The following is a 25,492-nucleotide window of genomic DNA, read 5'->3' on the forward strand; positions in this document are numbered from 1 at the left end:
ACAGACAATATCAAGTAATATGTCATAACTCAATCTGGCAACAGACATGTTCTTGACTTTTATTCTCAAAAGTACAAACAAATTTTTTCAATGTGATTTTTTTTTTTTTTAACATTTCAAAGTAGAATAAAATGCATATTTTTCTTTTTTTTTTCCTCCAATTTTTTCGGGGATTCATATTTTTCTTTAACTCTTTCATCGTATTGTTGCCAATTTCAGAATGATTTCTCATGTCCTTTTTTGCATTTTTTAATTTGTTTATTATTATGATTTGAATTTTTGTCATCTGCTAAAATTATTTAGTACTCAAAGATAACAATCTTTGTTGCTATATACTATTTATATTCAAGTTCAATTATTTAATATTCTGGTGGAAAAGACTTTTTTTTGTTGTTGCTGTTGCAGTCGTCTGTACGAATAAATTGAATTCACTCCTTGTTACTTTGAAAATGTTCTGAAAGTATTTTTTTACTAGTTGTTGTAAAAGTAAATTCGGTTCCAGATAAAAATATTTACTTCTCTTTAAATGTATTACTAAACAAGAATGAAATGTGATATTATCGATTTCCTCATCACAATAGTGCCTTATAATTTTGATCAATCATGTCAGCAAAAATTGGTTGTTTCATGATTGCAGCTGGTGTTATCATATTCATTGCTTTGTCGTTGAAAATTCTTATACAGGTATTTTTTACATATTTAAAATAGAAGGATTAATAAGTTTTTAAATATGTTGCAAATTACTTTAGGTTTGTTAGTATATTTTCAGCATTGCCCTTTATGTTTATTTATCATTTAAAAATAAATTCTGAATTTCTTAAAACGTATTTATTTTCTAGCCGTTCATACCAGAAGATAATTTTATACATGATTACTTCCCTGCTACTGAATTGGTTTTTGGAATTCCGATCCTTTTTGGGGTTATGTTCTTTTGTGGGTTTGGTAAGATTTTATTTATTCTTTGTACTTGAATTTAAAATTTTTGTTGTTGTACTTTTTATATATCATTAATCAGCTGGTTACTAAAAAAGTACTTTGTTAAAAATATTGAATTGTAATGAAATTTTTTATATCATTTTTAATTCTTTCAACAAAATGTTTCAACATTAAAGCTTATTTTAATTGCCTTGCACCAGTTCTGCTATTGTGTATATGAACCATCCTAAAAATTCAAAATCTTTCCCATCATAGATATATTAAAAGTGTAATCGTTCTGGTAATCTGTCTTCTAAATTTCATTGTGTGGTTTTCTATAGATAAACTACAAACATAATTAGCAAAATTAAACTTAACTTTCAACAAGGGAAGAAAATCATGTGATTAAATGCATGATAACACTATAAAAGATGTTTGTATTTTATAGCAGCAATAAGATTTATTGTTAAAAATTATGCAAAAAAAAATGTTTTTAAATAATTGTCAAAATTCTAGACAAAAACTGTACAGGAACTAAATTGATGTCATTAAGAGGACAATTTTTTAGATGGTGCAAAAATAACTTTCATTTTTCCCTAAGTTTTCTAATTCTAGATCAAATAGTTTGTTCTGTAGAGTACTAAAACACGCATACATTTTTCTCTTTTATTTACAGAGACTTAGATTTTAAGAAATCAAAAGCTCTATTTAAAAACATGCTTGCCTTGAACTGTAATAGCTTGGTACTAATATCTTAATTTCAGCTAAAGTAATTGCATTTTTTTTTTTAATTTAACTTTGACAGTGATCTTTAAATAATGTACTTTAAATCTACCTAATTTAATTACCGTTGGAATCAAACATGATCTCGCTATTAGAAGGGAGAACCAGTTCAGATTTGGAAGCAAACATTTTTTTTATTATTATATTTCATTTTTTATTAAATATCCTTTATTATTTCAAAATAAGAGATTAATACAATTATTTTAAAATTTGCTTATGTATTAACTGCATGCTAGTGATTAATCACTAAATATGTCATGATACTATTAAAAACATAGAAGATATTAATCTTTTGACTATATTCATATGACATGTATTTAAACTTTAAGTTTGTCAGAGGTATGTAATTAAATCAATATTTCAAAATATTGTTGATTCACTAGTACTAATTGAACACACTAATTCTTGGTGATTTTTTAATAACTTACCTTATAACAATTTTAAAGTCTCTTTTGAATAAATAAATAATCTTCAGAAGCAGTGAATATATCAGTAATATTAAATAATTTAGAATAACTTTGATACGAGTCTTTATTAACTGTATTTTATATTGACAATTTTTTTTTTTTTTTTTTTCATTATCTAGATAAATATCATATTGTTATTAGCAAACAGGCAAAACAAATTCCAGTGTTCTCAAAACAAATCCCAGGTTGTAAGATGCCAAAAATAAAAATAAAAAATCTGCTATAAAATATTGCCAGTGGGGATCTATATTGAAGCTGTGCGAGTAATTTTAATATCACCGATAGAAATGTTTTTCTTATGTTAATTCATATTATTTTGTTATGTTTTTATGTTAATTTAGTATCTTGTATATATTGGTGTTATAGTTTTAAAACTTCAATTGACTCATGACTAATCCAATAAATACTTTATTTATTAGTAACAAAAAGCCATAGAAGTGACAATTTTTTTATTAACCAATTAAAACTATTAATATTCAGTAATTTTTCAATAACTAACTTCATTTATAAATTTTAAGTATGACAAAAATTCTCCCAAATTTTCATAATTTCTCCCAACATTATTATATTCATCATCAGTTATAAAATAAGTCCTTCTTTGTATATTGATAATACATATATATATATATATATATATATATATACACTAAAAAATGTATATAAAATATACATATATAAATGTTATAAAAAATAATTTAATGTAATTTTTATAGGTATGTATATCTTTGAGGTAATATTAAAAGAAAATGTGGCTTCTATGCAAAATACGGTATGTATATAAAATTTATTAAATTTTTGCTTTTATGTTACTCTAGCTATATTTGTTATTTATACATTACTATATGTATGATTAATTTTACTGGTTAAATCGTAAATCTAAAAAATGTTCATACAATCCATATGATGAATTTAAACTGAAATAAATATTTCTGCAAAATTAGAAATCAATAACTATCTACTTACAAGTCCTATCATATATTTAAAATTACATTTAAATGCTTTTAATTCAGGATTTAAATAATATCTTCATCAGAAAATGTTTAAGTCCTTTTAATTTATTTCATTGAAATCATAAATATATATATTTACTTTTTTAAATGTGCAAAAATCTTTTTAAATCTTATTTAAAAATGAATTATGCGGTTACTGTGTATGAAGATTGAGCTATATTTCCAAAGGTATTTTTTTAAACATGATTATAACTAAACCATAAATAAATTTGTCATTATAATGATTTTACTGATTTTTTTTATGTTGGGTCATTATACCACTGAAAACTATGTAGCCATACTAATGTATAATATTTCAGATTTGGTTTATGAGGTGTAGAGCTCTGTTATTATGTTAATGTTTTACATGCATGCTGTTTCAAGATTTTGTTACCAAATAAATAGTAGGAAACAAAGTAGCAGCTGAAAGAAAAAGTGACAAAAGAGTAGCTATTACCTTAAATTATTATTATTATCTAACATGCATGTAGTACCAGAGTCACTTCATATATCGCTAGCAAATATTTATAATACAAGAATTAGTTTCTAAAACCCCGCAAAAACAACAACTCATGCATGTAGTGCTGGAGCGACTTCTTATGTCAGTAGCAAATATTTACAATACAAGAATCTGTTTCTAAAACCTCACAAAAACAACTCAATTATTTGAAATTATATAATTATTTTGTAAATATATTGTTAATGGATGAGTTCTTTTTTTGAATGATTTCTGAAAACCAAATCAGATATATCTAGAGAAGCATGGAATAAGAATACTCATGACTCATTAACACACGATTAAACTGAAAATTGTAATGTGGGATTAACTGCGTAAAATCATAACTGTGTTAAAAATGCTTCGAATTGCTAAATTGTCTTTCTTTCTGTTATTTTTCACCATTATCCACCTTATAAATATCTATATTTTTATTGCTTCTATATATTATATATTTTATTTATTCTGACAGACTTTCAATGTTATTATCTCCCTTGAGAATTTTGAGTATGATGTGATGTAACTAATAAGCTTCCCTCATTTATTAATTTGCCACTGCATTAAAAATTATTTAAGAAAATTATCAAGATATGTATTTTTTCAAATCAAACTGCAATCTTTTGTAATTTTCCATATATAATTTCAGAATTTTATATATTCTTTTTGTCAAATAGATAATCATCTTGAAGGAAAAAAAGCATTCATAAAAGGATTTCTATTATCAAATAACTTCTTTGTCAGGTATAAATTTCAATCTATTTCTATTTAAATAAATAAAATTTACTGATCATAATTTTGATAAAAATTTCATTTAAATATTATTTTTTTAATAAATATAAAATTTATATTTAATTTAGTTTATACTTAGTGATTATTTGTATTCATAAGGCTAGTCTGTGTGGAAAAATTGGTGCCAGAAAACTGAATTTAAGCTACGAAAAGCATATTAATAAAGACAAATCACTGTAGCTTTGGCTGTAATATTCAAATTAATGGGATGAATTTGATAAGCAAAGAGTCGAAATAAGAAGCTTAATTTTAACGATAAAGCATTTTAATATTAAAGTTAATTTATTACAATACTAAATGGCATTTTAATATTTCCACTAATTAAAAAATTTAGATAGGCATTAAGTAAATTATTGTGGATTAAAATGCAATGTGAGCATTGGGAATGCCAATATACATATAAATAAGCATATATTTTTAAAATATGGTTTGGTGCAGATTTTGTAATTCACAAATCCATATTTGTAATATTCAAAATTGAGTATTTGGATTTTAAACTTATAAAAAAATCCATTAATTGAAAAGAAATACTATTCACTAAACTGAAGCTGAAAACTATAAAATTACATGCTAATTGGGCACATTGAAATTTTAAAAGTACTAAAGTATGTGACAAAATTAGCTGAATATTAGCAAAAATCTGCAACTGATAAATGCAAAACATAACCCAGAGAATAATAACATAAATAACAGTGAAATAGGTTTAATATTTTGACAAAAAAAATGAAACTGTCAAAAATTTGTAAATTAATTAAAATTGGAAGAAAATACGGCAATAAAATTTATATCACTATAAAGCTGATTTATTAAATTTTAAAATGCTGTAAAAATATTTTTTTCAGCACTTTGTTTAGAATTTATGTCAAGCAATATCTTTTAATCCCATTTCACTCCCTTTGGGAGGAGGGGTCATATAAAATAGCACAGTTAAATCTTTCTAGGTACTAAGAAACCTGTGTAACAAAAATAAATGACCATTCAAATTTATATAAATTTACTCTGTAGATGTTTTATCTATTAAATATTTATAATTATGCTAATTTTACTGTATTTTTGAATTCTAGGTAAACATTACGCTTCACCTTATTAAATACCTAATATAATAGCAGTAAATCAGTTTTGTGCCTAGAAGATTGTAAGTTGGAGTCTCAAACCATTCCTGTTGAATTCATATAGACTTATGTTGATGCTTAAATATTGTAGTCAGTCCTTTTTATCTTAATAATGGTTCAAAATTACAAGGTGTACTTGTAATAGTATCTGCAGTTGATTTGAAGCAAAAATACAAATTTAATATTTACAAGAATGTCAATTAAGAAGGTTTATTTAAACGATCAAAAATATGTAGTGAATTTTTGCTTAAAATATTAATAAAACAAATAATCAAAACTCATTAATGAGTTTATATTATTCCTTGAAGCTTTTTTCACAAGAATTTTTGTAAAATTAATAAGTCCTTCTCAGATTTGATTCTTCACCAATTTTGATGTACAGTTAATGCATTTGATGATATGTAAATTTAACAAATATTTTATCAGAATAAATGAACTTTCTTCATATGTCTTAAAGATGTTGATATAAAAAAAAATTAATCATCCATCGAATAGTTATACACTACTTAACACATATACTGAGAGACTGTTAACTCCGAAATCAGAAGTGTTACAAGATACTCAAGGAGATGAATTACAGGTTGAGACAGGGGTATTTTTGTTCTCAACTAAGCAAAAATTCTTATATTCAAAGTCACAAGCTAAATTCTATATATTTTCAACAGCATTAAATATCAGCTCCACTTCCAGTAAACAAGGAAGTACTAGTCTAAAAATGTGTAATAAATATTTTTAATTTCCCCTCTAAAAATGCAATTATTTATAACAGAGCTAAAATAAAAACAAATTGAACTTAAAGCCTAAAATATCATATTCTTCTATATTTTATATTTGATCTGGATTACACTAAAAAGCTTTTATTGATATATATGGTGTATTCTGTATTTTTAAAAGAAAAGCAACTGAAATTTTGAGAAACTTTTAGTTAGCATTTATTACCCAAGAAGTTATTCCATGGTCAGAATGTTTTCAAAGCAGATCATCAAACCAATTTTTTCCATCATGCATATCACAATTGCTAGATAGAAAACATGTTTAAAGAAGTCAGATGTAAATATTTTATGTATGAGATGCAAAATCAGCAGACTTGGCAGTGATATTCTAAGCTGCATAGTGAGAACCATGTGAAATAATCTGTCTTGTCATGAGATTTCATGAAATGGCATTTGGCAATCAAAATGTTTTGAATAAGATGGTTAAAATATGATCTTCAGTCTAATGAGATCGATAAAATTTTGACAAAAATTTAACATATTATACAACAAATGAAATAATTTGCAAAACTTCGTTGTGACTCTAAGGAATGAGTTGCCACTAATGATAACATTGGAATAGATGCAAATTTCCAATCTGGTTTAGTTCTCATAGAAATCAAATATATACTTGATTGAACATAAAATTTTGAAGCAATTGAATGAATAGTTACATAAATTTGACCATTCTGTTTATGTTGAAATATTTGCATTATAAAAGCAGATGAGTTTATCAAGATTTTCTCCATCTGAACTTTCTGTGAGATAAAACAAAACTATTCTACACATCAGTTGAAATAAATTATACTCCTCCCCCTCAACTGTAGGTTAAGCCTTAAATTTTTTTGTATAATTAGTTATGAAGGCCATCAAAAAGTTTTCATAAACAAATGAATATCAAATTCATTTTTTAAAAATATGTACTCATTTTGTTGCGATTGAAAATGTTCTGCCACCTTAAAGAGTCACAAGCTGGAAAAATTTGTTTCATATTTATTTGGATTATCCTATTATTTGTAAGACTACTTTATATAACATTTATAAAATCAGTTAAAATTTTGTAATCACATCTCCATTTATGACATTATATTTACTGAAGGAGACTGAATAACATATTGAAATGATGATATTGGCAATATTTTTTTGTGTGTAAGAGTCAGCAGATAAATGTAATAAAATTTCAGGTTACAAAAAAAAATGAATTCTCAATGTTTGAGTGCTATGATATCTTTATAAGATCAACAGATATATCAATTATATATACTAATCCATTCATCACAGAGATATGAAAATATATTTATCAAGACTAAAAAATTGTTACATATTAATACATATATTAGATTCCTAATATTATATGAATGGAAATGTCCTTTCTTAGGCTATTAAATTTGTATAAAGATTTGATTGCCTTAGCATTTATTTCTGGACCATAAGGCATTTTCACTAATATCATTTGTACTGGGAATATTTTGATTCCCAGCAAATCCTATACCCAGGATTACAAATCTCAAACACTGAAGGTCAGAAATATAAGCAAATAACAGCTTTAAAATTTAACACAATGATATTTTATTAACAAAAATAAATTTTATATATTTTAAGAAAAAACACTGTTATAAAATTTTTTGTAGTAAAAAAATTCTCAGATAAAGCTGGTAGAAAGTTCTTTAACAATGCAGTAGGAACTGTTAAGATATAATGGAATAGTTATTTCAAAAACATCAGAATTTAATGATGGAACAATCGTAAGTTAGTGTGAATCAATACCATTCCATATTCGTCACAAGCAGTTATCACACATTCATCATTAGTTGAACCACCAGGGCTAACCACGTATGAAACACCACTCTGGAAATATTTTTAAAAAAATGTGATTAGAAGGGTTAAACACTAATTTAATTTTATGAGATGAAAAATTGATCTTTAATTAAATGGTAGAAATAAAAATACTAAATTTTGCTACAACAAACAAATAACTCTTCTTCTTAGGATTGCTTATTAATGTAATACTGCTGACATAAGTTTTCTAATTTAATTTTTATACAATATATCTTGTTCATTAATTTAACAAATGATCATGTTTTGAAATCCTTAATTAAGCATTTATATATGTAAAATTATTTTATGACTATTAATCTGATATACATATGAATATTATTTTAGAATAGAAAATAATTAATTGATACTTTCCATTTGAGTCAAGAACATTTAATTTTTCCCATTTAATTTACATATTTTAAAAATTGTAAAATATGAATAAATTTAGAATAGTATCAAAAGAATTTTAGAAATTGATATTATAAGAAAAATGCAAATAGCAAAATTTCAGAAACCATATTGCTTGACATTAAAATATTTCCCATAAATTTTACATTTTTATAAAGTATAAAACTAATAGAATACTCACTTGATGTGCTCGATCAATATTATCTCTAAAAGGGAAAAATGCATCTGAGCTTAAAGCCACTCCATTTAATTGTTTGATCCAGTCAGCTTTTTCAGCCTAGAATAAAACAAGAGGAAGAAGTCATAAAAATGTTCAATTTTTTACATTAAACACCTAAATTAAATTGTCGGAAAATATTTCACTTACTTCAGTAAGAGGAGTAGGAGGATTTACAAGAGAATTCTGGAATTGTTCCAAGGGCATATCCTAAAATAATATGTTCAATTAGTTTTATTCCCAAACATATTGCAAGAGAACAAAAAAGCATGTATTTACATTCACTGGAATATATCTAGGTCTTTTAAAATCCCTTTCCATTTTATTAAAATGTGAACAATATAAAATATTTAATAAATTCCACTTTTAATTTTATTGACCAAAATAGTGCACTCAACAACAGATGATCAATATAAAGATATTTTATTTCACATTATGTATAAAATTAAATTATCAAAAATAAAACTACAATAATGACCCAATTTGAAATTGGAAACTCTGTATTCTGTGCTATCACATTCTTAAAATAACACATTATTCATGGCAATTTAAAATGGTGGAATACATTTCAAAAGTTTGAACATATTGATGCTGACATTTATTATTATTGATTAAAAAAGCAAGGAATGAAATTAAATTTGTAGGTTATTATTCATAATCTGTTATCAATAATTTAATGTAATTTAGAAGAAAAGACCTAATCTTTTATTTTATAAATCTTTTCTGCCTTTAAAATTAGCAAAATATCAGCAATAAAAATGGTATTTTTTAGTTACAGTGTTGTTTACTAATAATTTTTTTCTACTCAAATAGATATAAAGAAAAAAATTAAAGTCAATCTCAAAATAGTGTTTAATCTAATAATTACAGAAAATAGCTAATATTTTTACAATATACATGCAAATAACTTAAATTTTCCTTGTTATTTGATTATTGTTAAAATCAAAGTAATATAGCTGATTAAGCATCAAATCTAAATTTGATTGAAGTTTAATTCATACAAATATTTAAAATTTTATTCTAATGACTAAAAAAATTAATAATTTTTATTTGAATATCAATAAGAGTAAAATACTTACTTTTCCAATTGTGCCACTGACAAAAACATCAATGATGTTCGAAATTTCAGCACGTTTGACACCTTTTTGGAACTGCATACCTAAGACTTTTGGGTGATGACGCAACCACCTAAAAGAAAAAAAATCAGTTGTAAATTTATAACTTTTAAACAGAATTCAGAGACAAATATCATCAAAATTAAAAAAGTAATAGTTATATTTTTTAAATGAACAGTTAATATTTGTCAACCATGTGCATTGCAAAAAACAAGTTTGAATTTCAATTTTTTTTTTTTTTAAATTTATTTAATAAGATATCTTATTTAAAGCATGGGTAGTAGTAGCTGTTGTTTCTAATGGCTCTTGTCAAGACAAGCCCACTGACTTTAAGAAGTCAGTGGTATCATGGGTAGTAACTTAAATAAGATCATGAAAATTTTCATATAGCCTTCCTTGCACATTGTTTGGTATCTGTAAGCAAAAATAATAATTACTTGGATTTTTTTTAACATGAATTGATACTTCATTTTCTTGTGAATTGGTGACAAATTTTTCACGTAGAACAGGTTCCAGAAGCTTTGGTATAATACAGTAAATGGTGTTATAAAGATATTTAATGGAACAAATTAATTTACTGAAAAATGGGGCAATAATTATGAAAAGATAATGAAATTAATTGTAACACAAAGGACAACATTAATGAAAACATTAGCAATTACATTTTTGATAAAACATGACACATATGTTTTAGGTACAATCCCAAAATTCGTACTTCAATATGGATTTTCAAATAGAAAAGAAAAAAAAAATTAGCAGTCTTTTGAAAATATAATAAATAAGCACCATATTATCATTAAGAACCTACACAATCTAATAAATAAGCACAATATTATCATTAAGAAATATAAAAATGAGCAGCAGTGCTTCTCCAAATAGTGACAAATGAATCTCGACAGTTGTAGTTCTAAGCAAGCAATAATAAATATTTTACAATATATATATATATATATTGTTAAAAACATATTTTTTATACGAAACCTATATTTTCTCAAATTATAATCGACTTTTATATCTGCATAATGTGCAAAACAAATTCAAACACATTAACTTTTTTTAATTAACCATTTATTAAGTGTCATATATCTGTAATTTTACAGAACAGTAATGGAATATGAAATTTCATGGCAAAAGATAAATTTAATTTAAATTATCATACAACATTTTGAAATTATTATTACATAAAAAGGCAGTACTTTAAAGGAATTGTTTACATAAAAATTTAGAAAGCTGCTTAGAGACAAAATTATAAAATTGTGTCAATAAGGAAGAAATTTACCAAATATTAGCTTTATCGCCAGCTAATCTGGTGCAATGAATACGAGATTGCTGTCCAGCACCAGTACCTATCACCTAAAAGGAAATAATAAATCTATTTTATTTGCTTTTGGAATCTACAATCAAGCAGTTTTAAAATTAAATAAATAAATTAGAGATAAACTTGCCTGGCCATTCTTTGCATAACAGACTGAATTGGATTGAGTGTATTTCACTGCTGTGGTTGCCACTATCAAATCACGAACACCATCAGCCGAAAGCTTTAAAAGAAAAAAAAGTGAAAGGTCATATTTTTAAATTATTTTCAAACTTTAGTTGTAAAAATCTTAAATTATCAAGCTCACATATTGATGAATATGCTCTTACAAAATGTTTTAATTAAAAAGTTTTTTGTCTCTGAAATGTATCAATTATACAGCAGTGGCAAATTTTATTGCTATTTAAATAAAATCAGTTCAGAATTTAGCAAGGTTTGACTTTTAGATAGCAAATGCTCTAATATGTTTACATGTACACAAATTCTTAAATCTGAACTTACTGTCTTGTTTTTAGAAATAATATTGGTGAATAAATTCTTATCAATCACAGCATCATTCCTCTTCTGAGAAAGATTAAGGCCAAAGAGAGTTCGAACTTCTAAATCAGATGGTTTATAGGTTGGGTCCATCTGAAAAATAAATTCAATGAAAATAATTCTTAGCCAGTGCAAAAGGTACAAAACAAAAATTTACATTTAAAAAATACAGACCTGTAATACACAGTAACCGCCATTCTTCTTCTTTTTCAAGATTTCTAGAGCAGCAGGCTCATAACCAGGGGCAATTATTCCATCAGATACCTATAAGAGTAGTTAAAAATAAATTTTAGACTTAAAACTATAAATTACCAATTATAAAATTGCATAATTATATTTATCATAAAAGTGTCATTATCATTATATTTATCATAAAAGTGTCATTATAATTATATTTATCATATTCAAAAGATTAAAAGAAAAATATATAATAGGCATGAAAGGAAGAAGTATTTCCTTTTACTGTGTGTAACATTTTTATCAAAAAATCTTAATTGAAAATTTTAAATGGTAATGGTTTAATCACGACATTCAATCTTTTCATCTTTTCACTGCTGCCTAATTCAATCTTTTCAATGCTACATAAAAAGTGACTCAATAATTTTATAGGCAAAAATATCACATGCATGGAACAGATAATATTTCTCACAGTGGCTATTAAAATACAATTGAAATATTAAGAAAATACAGTTAAAAAGCTTCTGAAACTATTTTTAATGAACAATGTCAAACACTAAATAAGCAAAATGACCATCATTCTATTTTTAGGCAAACATACTCTATTAATCATATAGAATATACATTTCTTTTAATAAAGTAGAACTTTAACACTAAACTACATAATTTTTTATTTTTGGATATGAATTATGTAATTCTATATAAGTGTATACAAAGAGTATATAACTTAATTTAAAATTCCATTTTTCAATTAAAATTTAAAAAATTCCTATTTCATAGAAAAATATAAATATCATTGCACTAAGAATAAGAAAAGTGTACAGTTTATATGAATATATGTATGTGTATTATGACAACTTTCTGTAAAACTAAATATGTTTTATTGATTGTGAGTGCACTTTTTCATATATAATAATAATGTTCTAAAATTATACGAAAGTAATTTTAAATTGACTCACACAACTTTATAATAAATCAATTCAAAGTAGATATACTTACTTCTCTAGAAATTATTTTTGCTGTTACTGCATCACAAATATCAGACAAAGCAACAAAATCTCCAAACGATGACATTCTATCAGCACCTGAGAATTGAGAAAAAATTTCAGCTCCAACACTAAAAATGTATTAAGTATTTTATGTAAATAACTTACATAACATAATATTTTAGTTTGATTCTGCTTATCAATATTTTAATTTAGACATGAAATAATCATTTGAACAAAAGTTATAATGCAGCTTTTATTCAGAATAAAAAATATTGATTCAATGATTAAAATTTCAAAAGTAAATTTTTCATTGAAAAATCAAATATTCTCAAAAAGCTTTATTGATTAAAGAAATATTTTTCATTTAGTGTCAACTTTTAAATGTTTTTCACAGTGTTCAAACTGAGAATCTAGTTCTGCAATATTGACCTAATCAGTGCTCTTTTTTTGTTATATATTAATGTGTTAAGGGAGAATAAATACTTACAAATTCAGGCAAGAATAACTCATAAAAAGATGAAATGGATAAATAAATGCAAAACATATTCTACACAAAATATTTATTTTTATGTACGCTATTGATACTAATGAACACAGTCACAAATTTGGGTATTTTACAGCCTGGGGCAGTACATATTAATGAAATCCCTCTGTTAATCGATACATTTTTAACTTAATCTAAACTTTAATTTATTTAATAATGATTTTAATAATTCAATGTAAAAACAAACTCTAATCATAATATTTTATAATTCTCAGAATTTGAATTTTTTATAAATTTATTTTTTAGGCAATTAAAAGCAATTTTTCAATTGACCAGTCTATGCATGCATTTAGTCCAGCAGCTTTGAGCAAATGCCTACTTGAAATGCATACTGACTCAATGCATGTTCAAAATTAAGTATTCCAAACTTTAAGTATTTAATTTCTTAGTCTTAAAACTTGTTAGAAAGGATTATAATTAGGAATTAAAATTTACCTCTTGCTCTTGCATATGCAGTAGCTAAAGGTGATAGATTTTCATACAAATCATCAACCATGCAGACTTTTGATTCTTCATATGTCAAGGGTACAGCAACAGCTGCTCCCGCTGGACTCACGTGTTTAAAAGAAGCTGCAGCTGGAAGGTCTAAGTTCTGTTTCAGTTCAGTAACCAACTGCCAAGCATTGAGAGCATCACAAAAGTTGATGAAGCCAGGTGATCCATTCAGAACACTGAAAGGTAACTTAGGTCCAGTTGTATAAACTTGGGCTGGCTTTTGATGAGGATTCATTCCATACCTCAAAGTTAACTGAGAAACACCTTGGCTGAATTCACCTCGGAAATAATTGGAAATTGCTGTGTCATATTCAGCAGTGTGGTTGAAAGCCTAAAAATAACGTAGATGTTAACAAGAAAAAGACGAGAAATGATACGGTAGCATTACTTATTATTATGCAGAACATTATTTATAATCAGAAGATGCTTGTAATGAAAACATTTCATGTTCATGTGATATACATGAATATGTCAAACCAAATTAATTTTGAAGCCAATAGTACATTTTTCAGTAACTGCTTATAGCATTATGTTAAAACACAGCATTAGATAACATTTAACTGGATACTAAATGATTCATAAAATTAGTTTTTGTCATGCAATTATGACATAATGTAAATAGACTTCATTAAAACAATTTTAGCAACAATCAGCATATCTACCAAAATAAAAAGTAAACATAGAAAAAAAATTTAAAGATAAAATCTATACTATAATTGAGGCCTTGATATTTACTACAGTTCAGCTGTTTATAATTAATAATTTTCTGTATGAAAACTGCCTAAAAATTAGATTGCATTAAAAATACATACAAATGTAAAAATACAGTCTGAATTTAATGTTCAGTGCTGAAGATATAAATATAAAGATAGAGATATGCAAATTTATTTGTACTAAGACATATAAGATATGAATTCTGTCTGTAATTTTAATTGCAAGAAAATATGGATATTGTTGTGAAACCATTTGTATAAAGTGTTAAAATATGTTCATTAAAAGAAATTTAAAAATTTAGGAATTTAGTTTGAGATGCAATAATACATAAAAATTAATTTTATTATCTAATTTGTAGAAATTACACATTTGGAAGATAAAATTAATTCTGCTACAGCTATTAATATAATGGAATTGTGATAAATGTTTAAAATAAAATAAAAATGATTAAAATATGTATGAAACAGTGAATAAAAGAATTTTTTTCTCCCACATTATTAAAACATTTATAAATAAAATAGAAATCCAATAGATCTCCTGACACATACTTACACAGCAATGTACATAGCATATTATTACAATACAAGAGTTTGAAGAATATTTTGATAAAAAAGAAATTACTCTTTGGAATGATTTATTACTTTTAGAGCTAATTTTCTCCTTAAATCTAGGGATTCTTCATTTAGCAGAACATCCAAAGCTTTTGAATCTCCACTTTTCTCAATAACATCAGTAACCCTAGAAACAAAATAAAAACTTTAAATTTGCAATTTAAAATAATAGAAATAACTTACTGAAAATTACATTCCCAAAATTTATAAAATATCCATCTATTTTATAAATTTAATGACTGCTTATTATTTTAAAATAATTTTTCAAATAAATCAGCTGAATTCCAAAAAATAGCAGTTAAAGTGCTGCAACAGCCTTCCATACTTAGTTGGATAGTCCATTATGAAACTACATAAAAGCTATTATAAGAAACTCTTAATTTTGATCCATCGTCAATTGGCCAATACACATTTAGAGCTTCAAATTAATACATTTAATGTTTCAAACCGATATGTTTAACCTTTCAACAACAAAACATCTTTCTTAATTATTAAATAAAAAGCATCTGATCATCTGAATCTCTATTATAGTTAATATGTCCTTAGCCTCTTTGGCGGAATCAAATCTCAAATTAATTCAGAGCCAAGGCTTAGCTCCAAATCTCCTCTTCAAAGGCTGATATTTACTTTGTAAAGTATGGCGCAATTGAAAAATTCTAAATATTGATTGTGTAATTGTTCATGTAACTGTTGTATAATGCATTTATTCCACAAATCCTGCATGGATGTCAGCTATGTCAAAATTTGCTCTACAATTTTGTTTTTGAAATGTTGAGTGCTAACTTCAGAATAACTTGGAAAATAAGCTAAAATGTCAATTTCTGCATCACTTGCATAACACTTCATCCTCCCGGTTCCTCACGAAGAAAATAAGGGTCCTGGAGTTTATAATGACTAAATTATTCTGCAAACATACGGCCTAGTAGGATGCCAAGAATTCAGAAAACAACATTAATATTCTTCTGCAACTAAACCAGCATTATGATTACATATAACATAAATTGTCAGTATAACCAAACGTTTGTTATTAAAATATATAATTCCGTTCAAAAGCACACAAGTATGAGCAAAGACTTTTATTTTCTTGTTCAATATTCTAGTACTTCTTGAAGATAATTAAAATGTTCAAGTTTCTCTTCTCTTCTTTATAAAGTCTACATTGCACCTATCAACCAATCAAAATGTACAAGATTATGCTTAATTAGAAAATTTTGTCACAATGATTGGATGAGGCACAAACAGGTAAATATTTTGATATGACAGTTTTCTGTATTTACTAAATTTGCATTTCTGAAATAAATGCCTTCATCTAAATTTTTTAACTCTTCAGACTCTAAAAATAAGCTTATATTTGCGAATTTTATATAGAAAAATGTGTAATGTGTGTACATAGATGAATGCAAGAGAAAAATTTTACTAATTGACATTTTTACACAATAGAAAATACATATAATAATTTCATTTTTTTTCAGTATTTTAGAGTCAACCTCCACAGAAGCCAAAGTGTTTTCATACAATTCTTTATTTCATTCAATGAAATTTTGTAACTGGAAGTGTATGTCTAGGTACAATATTAAGGAAAATAAAAGCTTGTTCCAGCTTAAGACCTCTTGTGTATATATCACATTAATACAACCATTTCCTACATCCAAATTCAGCACACTATTGCAAATGCCTCAAGGAACATTTCATAAGAAAATTTAAATGCATATAGAGTATGTAATGATTTCAGGAAGCAACTTGTGCTATCGTGAATATGCAGAGTGATCTATTTAAATTAAAATAGAGAAATATTGCTTTTTTTCCCCCTTTTCTTTAAAAGTGGCAGCATTTTTAGATGGCAGCCCTTCACTTAGTGCCATTGTTAAAACATATAAAAAATGGCAAATTAAAAATAAAACAAAAAACAAATTATATACTTCTATGAACCTTATATTAGAAAGTCGAATATTGGGTACAATGGTCTATCAGATGTAAACACAAATTTATAGTTCAGCAATTCTTATTACATTTGGAGCTCTGAGAAGATAAAAATCGATGCTAATGCTTCATTGTCAACTACAACAACAAAATTGCTAATATTGCTTACTAAATGGCATTGCAATAAATACTAATGCATGGCTTTACTAGTCTGGAGATCAGTTGCAATAATTTTTTTTTTTTTTCTCATGAAACATTTCCATTTGATGAAGAAAGATCAAAGAATAAACACCCTAGAACATCTGTGGATGATTAAGAAAACAAAAATAATGTTATGGGATCAGGAATATTTTTTTCAATTGTGCACTGGTTCACTTATGACACGGAAAAGTTCTAAAAATTAATTTAAATGTACATTGATTTTTGATAAACATGAATGCAATGGTGATGTTTTTCTCTCTGACAGATGGCTTTTGGAGCAAGCACATCGTGGCATTCCACAAGGCAAAAGTTGCTTAAATAAAAAATAAATAGTGCTTCACATTCTTTCCTTTCCAAATTTCTCAGACTTAAACTCAACTGAGATAGTAATCAAACCATCTGCTCTTTAAATTGTCTACCACATAATCTCTTTCAGCTGGAGTCATCATGGCTCCACATACTCATGAACACTTTCTAATTCTATGTTGAATTATTCTAGTCACTTATCAAGTCAATATCTTTGGCAGATATAGGAGTTATTCTGAAGGTAAATTGGTGGTCATGTTAATATTACTTAATGTTTTTATTTTAAAAACAAACAGAATATTAAAAACTGAGTAATTAAATGATAATGGCTGAATTATACTTACACATTGTAATCTGATGGATCACAAATTATAAGGACACGATCATGATTCTTTGCAGCAGCTCGAAGCAACGTCACTCCACCTAATTAAATACATAATATATTTATAACTTTCTATAAATCAGAATTTTGTCATATATAAAAATGAGAAAAAGTAAACTTACCAATATCAATATTCTCAACAGCATCAGCAACAGTTACATTTGGTTTTGAAACAGTTTGAACAAAAGGATATAGATTGCAGACAACAACACTGTAAATAATTATCTCATATATGAATCCATTTCGTTTAAAATGAAAAACTATGCAGAAAATTTCTATAATATAGACATTAGGTTTCAACTTTAAAATAGAGTAGTATCATTTTAATTCATTATCATTTAGTATTTAAATTTTTAATACTTCTGTTCAAAATTATAAAGTAATATAAACAAAGCAATCTATTGAAAAAATTTTTATATTGAAGCTTAAAAAAAAGTAAATGTAAGCAAAACTGAGTGTAGTAATATATGGGGGGGGGGGAAGTAAATCACACTTAAACTGTACAAAATATGCAGCAGTTTTAGTCTGCTTGCTAATATCTCAGTAGATGCAAGTAACATCCAAATTAGAAATGTGTAGTGATTTACGGGGGAAAGGGAGATGTAACTGGACTGAAATGAAATATGTGAAAATGCAATATCATATAAAATATCATGTCAAGTTTTCACAAAATGGTACAACATATTCGAGTAAAAAAAAAGCAAAAATTTTAATTATGTTTATTACAAAGGATGGAATTAATTCTGATTGATTTCTGATGAATGAACATTTTCTTGCAATCAAATACATGAGAGTAGATGAAATCGTAAATGAATTGGATATTTCACACAGGAGCATATATAAAATTATTGCCCAGAATCTCAAATTCTGTAAAGTTTAAATTAGACAGGTGCCTCATTTTTTACCAGAACACAAAAGAGAACATTTTGAAAGTGTTTAAATATTTCTGAACCTTTATGAGTAAAAAAGTAATGAAAGTTAGGGAAAAAATTTTCACTGGAGATGAGACACAGGTTCATCATTTATCACATGAAATAAAACAGTTTCCTTAAGTGAAAACATTCAACTTTTCCAACTCAAAAATATGCCAAACAATTCCATTTGAAATTAAATTGATGACAGGCTCATTTTTCCAACAGAAAAGGTGAAGTACATACTGAATTCAGATCAACAGATGCCATGATTAATGATCATCTTATTATGACACCTTAAAAAAATGATTGTGTAAATCCTTTAAAGAACAGAAAAGGTAAAGTACATACTGAATTCAGATCAACAGATGCTATGATTAATGATCATCTTATTATGACACCTTAAAAAAATGATTGTGTAAATCCTTTAAAGAACAGAAAAGGTAAAGTACATACTGAGTTCAGATCAACAGATGCCATGATTAATGATCATCTTATTATGACACCTTAAAAAAATGATTGCGTAAATCCTTTAAAGAACAGAAAAGGTAAAGTACATACTGAATTCAGATCAACAGATGCCATGATTAATGATCATCTTATTATGACACCTTAAAAAAATGATTGTGTAAATTCTTTAAAGAACAGAAAAGGTAAAGTACATACTGAATTCAGATCAACAGATGCTATGATTAATGATCATCTTATTATGACACCTTAAAAAAAGTGATTGTGTAAATCCTTTAAAGAACAGAAAACTTAAAGTACATACTGAATTCAGATCAACAGATGCCATGATTAATGATCATCTTATTATGACACCTTAAAAAAATGATTGTGTAAATCCTTTAAAGAACAGAAAAGGTAAAGTACATACTGAATTCAGATCAACAGATGCCATGATTAATGATCATCTTATTATGACACTTTAAAAAATGATTGTGTAAATCCTTTAAAGAACAGAAAAGGTAAAGTACATACTGAATTCAGATCAACAGATGCCATGATTAATGATCATCTTATTATGACACCTTAAAAAAAATGATTGTGTAAATCCTTTAAAGAACAGAAAAGGTAAAGTACATACTGAATTCAGATCAACAGATGCCATGATTAATGATCATCTTATTATGACACCTTAAAAAAATGATTGTGTAAATCCTTTAAAGAACAGAAAAGGTGGAGTACATACTGAATTCAGATCAACAGATGCTATGATTAATGATCATCTTATTATGACACCTTAAAAAAATGATTGTGTAAATCCTTTAAAGAACAGAAAAGGTGGAGTACATACTGAATTCAGATCAACAGATGCTATGATTAATGATCATCTTATTATGACACCTTAAAAAAAGTGATTGTGTAAATCCTTTAAAGAACAGAAAAGGTAAAGTACATACTGAATTCAGATCAACAGATGCCATGATTAATGATCATCTTATTATGACACCTTAAAAAAATGATTGTTTAAATCCTTTAAAGAAGAGAAAAGGTAAAGTACATACTGAATTCAGATCAACAGATGCCATGATTAATGATCATCTTATTATGACACCTTAAAAAATGATTGTGTAAATCCTTTAAAGAACAGAAAAGGTAAAGTACATACTGAATTCAGATCAACAGATGCCATGATTAATGATCATCTTATTATGACACCTTAAAAAAATGATTGTGTAAATCCTTTAAAGAACAGAAAAGGTAAAGTACGTACTGAATTCAGATCAACAGATGCCATGATTAATGATCATCTTATTATGACACCTTAAAAAAATGATTGTGTAAATCCTTTAAAGAACAGAAAAGGTAAAGTACATACTGAATTCAGATCAACAGATGCTATGATTAATAATCATCTTATTATGACACCTTAAAAAAATGATTGTGTAAATCCTTTAAAGAACAGAAAAGGTGGAGTACATACTGAATTCAGATCAATAGATGCTATGATTAATGATCATCTTATTATGACACCTTAAAAAATGATTGTGTAAATCCTTTAAAGAACAGAAAAGGTGGAGTACATACTGAATTCAGATCAACAGATGCCATGATTAATGATCATCTTATTATGACACCTTAAAAAAATGATTGTGTAAATCCTTTAAAGAACAAAAAACAACCAAACTTTCAAAGAACATTAAGAACATTTGAGCCAAACAAATGTTTCATTCTCAAATGTCATTTGAGAATTAAATACAAGCCTTATAATTCTGATCTTACATCATCTGACTTCCAAGTTTTGGGACTATGAACATCAACAATATCACTCAGATGAAAGATATAACCTAAGGGTGGTTATTGGACATTGCACAGAAACTTCCAGCAGAAAGCATAGAAAAACATGTGCCATGCCTTTGACAAATATTTAAATAAAGGAAGTAACTATATCAAATAATAACTTTTGTATAGAACTTTAATAAATATTGTTCTTTTCAGAATCCTGAAAATAGTACGTTTGGATGCTTGCATTTCATTAAGGGGCAGTAAGCAGAAAGTAAAAAGCTTATTATGCATCCTTATTCTGGGAATAATCTCAGCTCAATTTAGTGCTAAATGTAAACATATCTTCACTTTCACCCCTCTTTTAATGAAATAAACACCTCCTGATGCATATGCAAAAGTGTAAAGGTCTCTGGAATCTGAGAAATAACAGTACCATTAGTGTAAAATTTTGATTATGCTTGTTTTGTCAAACAACTGTGTTAAAAAACAGTGCAACTTTTTGACTGGCCTTCATAAATGATATTTAAAAAATACAGAATTTACAATATGCTATACAAAGGCATACACAATTATTTTAAATTATGCTTCTGATTAAGTAAAGACATAATTCAAGAAAGAGAATAAGAAATAAGAATAAAAAAATTAGAAAGCATATTGTGTTTCCCATATCAAATTGCTTAAATTAGCTTTCAGCAAAATAATCAGTTACTGTGAATATAATGCTACTTTCCTACCTAATAAATAAATATAAAGCATATCAATTTTAAATAAAAGTAAATATAAGATTAAATTCTAAACTGCTTATTACATATAAATGTTAAAATACTTATCTCTAGCATTAATAACATAAAATATGATACCTTACAAAATCATAGCCTCGCTTTTTCATATCAGCTCGATCATGTTCCGACTTAGTAGATAAAATACCTTAAAGAAAAATAATAATCATAACCTGTGCATGGACTTCAAAGACTTGAGAAAAATTAATGTTTCTGACATTACATTGTTCATATGTTGAAAAAAAAACTACAGTAAAAAAAGTTCTTCTAAATTAAAAATTATTTAGAGTAAATTAGAAATGAATAGTGAGAAAATTTCATATCACAATAGTTTCAAACTTAAGATAAAATTAATCAAATTAGAAAAATAATGGAAAATTACTAAAAATAATCTCACATAACACAAGAAATTCTCAAAATAATGGAAAAAATTGCAAATGAAAATAATAGTATATTATATATATATATATATATATATATATATATATATATAATTGTATCTCAAATAAAAACATATACCATTTTGAATAAAAAACTTTTTTTTTTTTTTGCTCACTTTTATTTCTCATTATAAATAAAAGACATAAATAAAAATTATAATCTTTTTTTTAAAAAAACACGAATTAATTTTCATTTAAACAAAACCTTATACATTTCAATATTTTTTTCCATCTGTCCAAATTGCATTTTAAAATCTATCATGCATGCACAAGAATATGAATACAGTAAAATCATACCAGCATGCACAGCAGGATGTAAGGTTTTCACTCTGCCACCAAGCATCTCAGGTGCACCAGTCAAATCGGAAACATCTCTAAAAATAATTCAGAAAATACATTAAATTCTTCTATATTAGAACTTCTAAAATTTTAGGTCCCAAAATTTAGATTAGTTTTAGGTCTATGGTCAAATTTATGATCCCCAAATAGTGGTTATATAAATAACACTGATTGATTATTTAAAAAAGTAGTATAAATAATATGAATAAATTTTTTTAACTATAAGTCATGATTTAATTGGTGGTTGCAACAAGATCTTAATGTATATATATTTCTTCCATGGCTTACAGAAAGGCGATGTGGATTTAAAAATGGGTAAAAAATGAAGAAACAAAGCAAAGCAAGTGTCTTTCAAAGTGTAGATGATATATATATAACTTTTTTTTTTAATATATATACAACACACAAGTTATGTCCCCTGATATTCAAACTTTGGGACTTCACTTTATGCTCCCATGCCTCATCTCTAACCAGCCTAGCTAATTAGAAACTCCTTTACATTATAAACTTTCAATTCAATTTCTGTAAGTATTAATTTTGAAGTGGCTCATTATTACTTATATAAATATTTATTGTATGCCATAACAATTCTTTTTTTCTTCACATAAGTTCTTTCTATTCTTAAGCTTTCCAGAATGAATGGGTACTGTTTATCGGTTAAAAATTCGTGCAAAGAATGAATAAAGTTGCTATAAATTTGGTTTCTAAAAAGTGGATTATTCAAAAGCTTGCAAAACACTGCTTTAAAATTAATAGATTTAACATATATGGTGGATTTATGGTAAAATAGAGTCTTGAGCCCATAATCTTTTCAAAACTAACATTAGAATAAATGACCTAGCACCTATTTAATCTGCTAGGACATTATACAGATGAAATGATTTCTATGAGAGTAAAAAAAAAAATCTAATTAAAATACCTGATTTGAAGGCCTGCATCTCTCAAGGCTTTTGCAGTTCCACCTGAAGCAACTAAGTTCAAACCAGCAGATGCTAATTTTTTAGCAAATGGAATAAGTCCTGTCTTATCAGATACACTGAGAATGGCTATAAAAGTTCAAAATATGCTTTAATCAGATCAGGAATGGGTTTTTCTTCTTCTATTATTTTTATTTGAATTAATAATAATAATAAAAGCCATTAATACTTTTCTAATGGTTTGGGAGCTGTTACCAGGCAGTATTATTTTAACTTAAAATAAATATTTTTATGTAAATTCACATCAATTAAAAGAAGATGCCTTTTAATACAAGCATAAAGTAACATTCTTGAATATTAGGATTGTATCTGTACATTTTAAAGTACTGTCTTAATCGAGATAAACATCAATAAAGTAAGTTTCGACCACAAAAGAAGTGATTTTTTAGATAATACTTATAGGCTAAATATATGTAAATTACAAAAATTATTCAAATCATTCTGCAGGATAGAAACCCAGAACTCCTGAATTTGGTATGTAGTTATTTCTCAGGTGGTGGAGTTCAATACAAAAAGATTTTTCATAATTTTAATAGGGTTTTTAATTAAAAAACACAGAAACGTTAAAAAAATATCTCAATAACTTGAAGAGTATAATCACAACCAAACTTAAGAGCATTTTCTTGTATAGTTCATTTGTTACATTTTTAACAATAGTCAGATTTAGCATTGCTACAATGATTTGAAGTATAACTGTAATATAAAATATTTGTTGACAAACATCTGCAAAAACTGGCAATCCAACTTTAAATTGATGAGATTTCAATGTCAATATTCAAAACTCTTTTTTTATATCAGAAGAAATATCTGAAATTGGTTTTAAAGCTTTAAAATTAATAGATGGCAGAATAAAACTTCAAAAAATTGGATAATCAAGAAGAGTAATTACCAAAAAAATAAGGAAAAATAGTGAACAAATGAGACTAACTCCCTTACTTAATCTTCTTCTTTCTTAAATTTTTAGATATCACTTGATGTTAGGAAAAAACTGATTAATAAGGAATTACAAAGCAAATTTATTTTATATGTCTACTTTGTTACGAAATGTCAATTTTTTTCAGATTAAAAGTTATTGTAATCATTTGTAACTGTAAGTAATCCTCTACTTAAATATTAATTATAAAAATATATAAATTATATTAATGAATTTCAAAAATATATAAAATATATTCTATTGTTAAAGTAAAAATTAAAAAAATTAAACGCCACAAAATATTCACTTAATAAACAAATTTGAGTAAACGGATTGGAGAGTAAAACTGCAACTAAATATTTAAATATGCTTGAAAACATATATTACAATGAAAAAATCTTTCACAATAAATGTTAAAATGTCATAATTTTATTCAATAGCAATTCATGTAAAACTTCGATTTGCAATATTTCCTTTTCAATATATTCTTAAATTACACATTTTAAATCGAGTTTAAAGAAAATGGAATCAGAAAATTAAAATGTCACAATAAAATCATTATGTAAATTAACTATCCAGAGATATTCATTTATAAATTATCCATCCATAGTTTAAAATACCTACCAATATGATTAGAAGAGGCCATGATTTTTTTCCAGATCTTTCGTCGGAAACGACAAGAAGTAAAGTAATTTTAAATCAATTTCAAAAGCTCTTGGAAGTGCAGTAAAGATAAAAAATATACGTCCGATATGAAAGATATGAAATAATCTAAAGTGGTTTAGTATCACAGTCGGAAGATAAGCAAAATTACCAAAGAAGCTACTCAACGATCAACGTCTTTAATCTGAC

At 26.0% G+C, this 25,492-nt stretch overlaps 2 protein-coding genes across 3 annotated transcripts; one reads left to right on the top strand and one right to left on the bottom strand.

Moving 5' to 3' along the window:
* The first annotated feature begins 247 nt into the window (after window positions 1–247).
* Window positions 248–5,941, top strand: LOC129956921 (uncharacterized). 2 transcript variants are annotated; one of them, XM_056068962.1, is made up of 5 exons: window positions 250–684; window positions 840–942; window positions 2,879–2,934; window positions 4,325–4,391; window positions 5,504–5,934. In XM_056068962.1, the coding sequence occupies exons 1-4, from the start codon at window positions 604–606 to the stop codon at window positions 4,355–4,357; spliced, it is 273 nt and encodes a 90-aa protein (XP_055924937.1). In that variant the 5' UTR covers window positions 250–603; the 3' UTR covers window positions 4,358–4,391; window positions 5,504–5,934. The 2 variants fall into 2 exon arrangements, with proteins under 2 accessions (XP_055924936.1, XP_055924937.1); XM_056068961.1 differs by lacking the exon at window positions 4,325–4,391 and having other exon boundaries at window positions 248–684; window positions 5,504–5,941.
* Window positions 5,942–7,855: 1,914 nt separating this feature from the next.
* Window positions 7,856–25,492, bottom strand: LOC129956920 (bifunctional purine biosynthesis protein ATIC-like). Its single transcript, XM_056068960.1, has 17 exons — window positions 25,265–25,492; window positions 23,670–23,796; window positions 22,709–22,785; window positions 22,053–22,119; window positions 18,175–18,263; window positions 18,015–18,093; window positions 15,274–15,370; window positions 13,859–14,249; window positions 12,890–12,975; window positions 11,888–11,977; window positions 11,678–11,806; window positions 11,307–11,399; window positions 11,141–11,214; window positions 9,826–9,934; window positions 8,897–8,956; window positions 8,711–8,806; window positions 7,856–8,151 (listed from the first exon to the last, which is right to left on the bottom strand). Exons 1-17 carry the CDS (start codon window positions 25,284–25,286, stop codon window positions 8,032–8,034), a joined length of 1,806 nt encoding a protein of 601 aa, XP_055924935.1. The 5' UTR covers window positions 25,287–25,492; the 3' UTR covers window positions 7,856–8,031.

Source organism: Argiope bruennichi, chromosome 11 (genome assembly GCF_947563725.1).
Source record: "Argiope bruennichi chromosome 11, qqArgBrue1.1, whole genome shotgun sequence".
Taxonomy (NCBI): Eukaryota; Metazoa; Arthropoda; class Arachnida; order Araneae; family Araneidae; genus Argiope; species Argiope bruennichi.

What these genes read in the sequence shown, in the direction of transcription:
- LOC129956921 (XM_056068961.1), top strand. Translation starts at nt 604, where the DNA reads ATGTCAGCAAAAATTGGTTGTTTCATGATTGCAGCTGGTGTTATCATA. An exon ending in CGTTGAAAATTCTTATACAG is followed by an intron (nt 685 to 839) that starts GTATTTTTTACA and finishes TTTATTTTCTAG; the next exon opens with CCGTTCATACCAGAAGATAA. An exon ending in TGGCTTCTATGCAAAATACG is followed by an intron (nt 2,935 to 5,503) that starts GTATGTATATAA and finishes TTTGAATTCTAG; the next exon opens with GTAAACATTACGCTTCACCT.
- LOC129956920 (XM_056068960.1), bottom strand. Translation starts at nt 25,286, where the DNA reads ATGGCCTCTTCTAATCATATTG. An exon ending in TGCATATGCAAGAGCAAGAG is followed by an intron (nt 12,976 to 13,858) that starts GTAAATTTTAAT and finishes CTCAATTCTCAG; the next exon opens with GTGCTGATAGAATGTCATCG. An exon ending in TCAGTGGCACAATTGGAAAA is followed by an intron (nt 8,957 to 9,825) that starts GTAAGTATTTTA and finishes ATATTATTTTAG; the next exon opens with GATATGCCCTTGGAACAATT.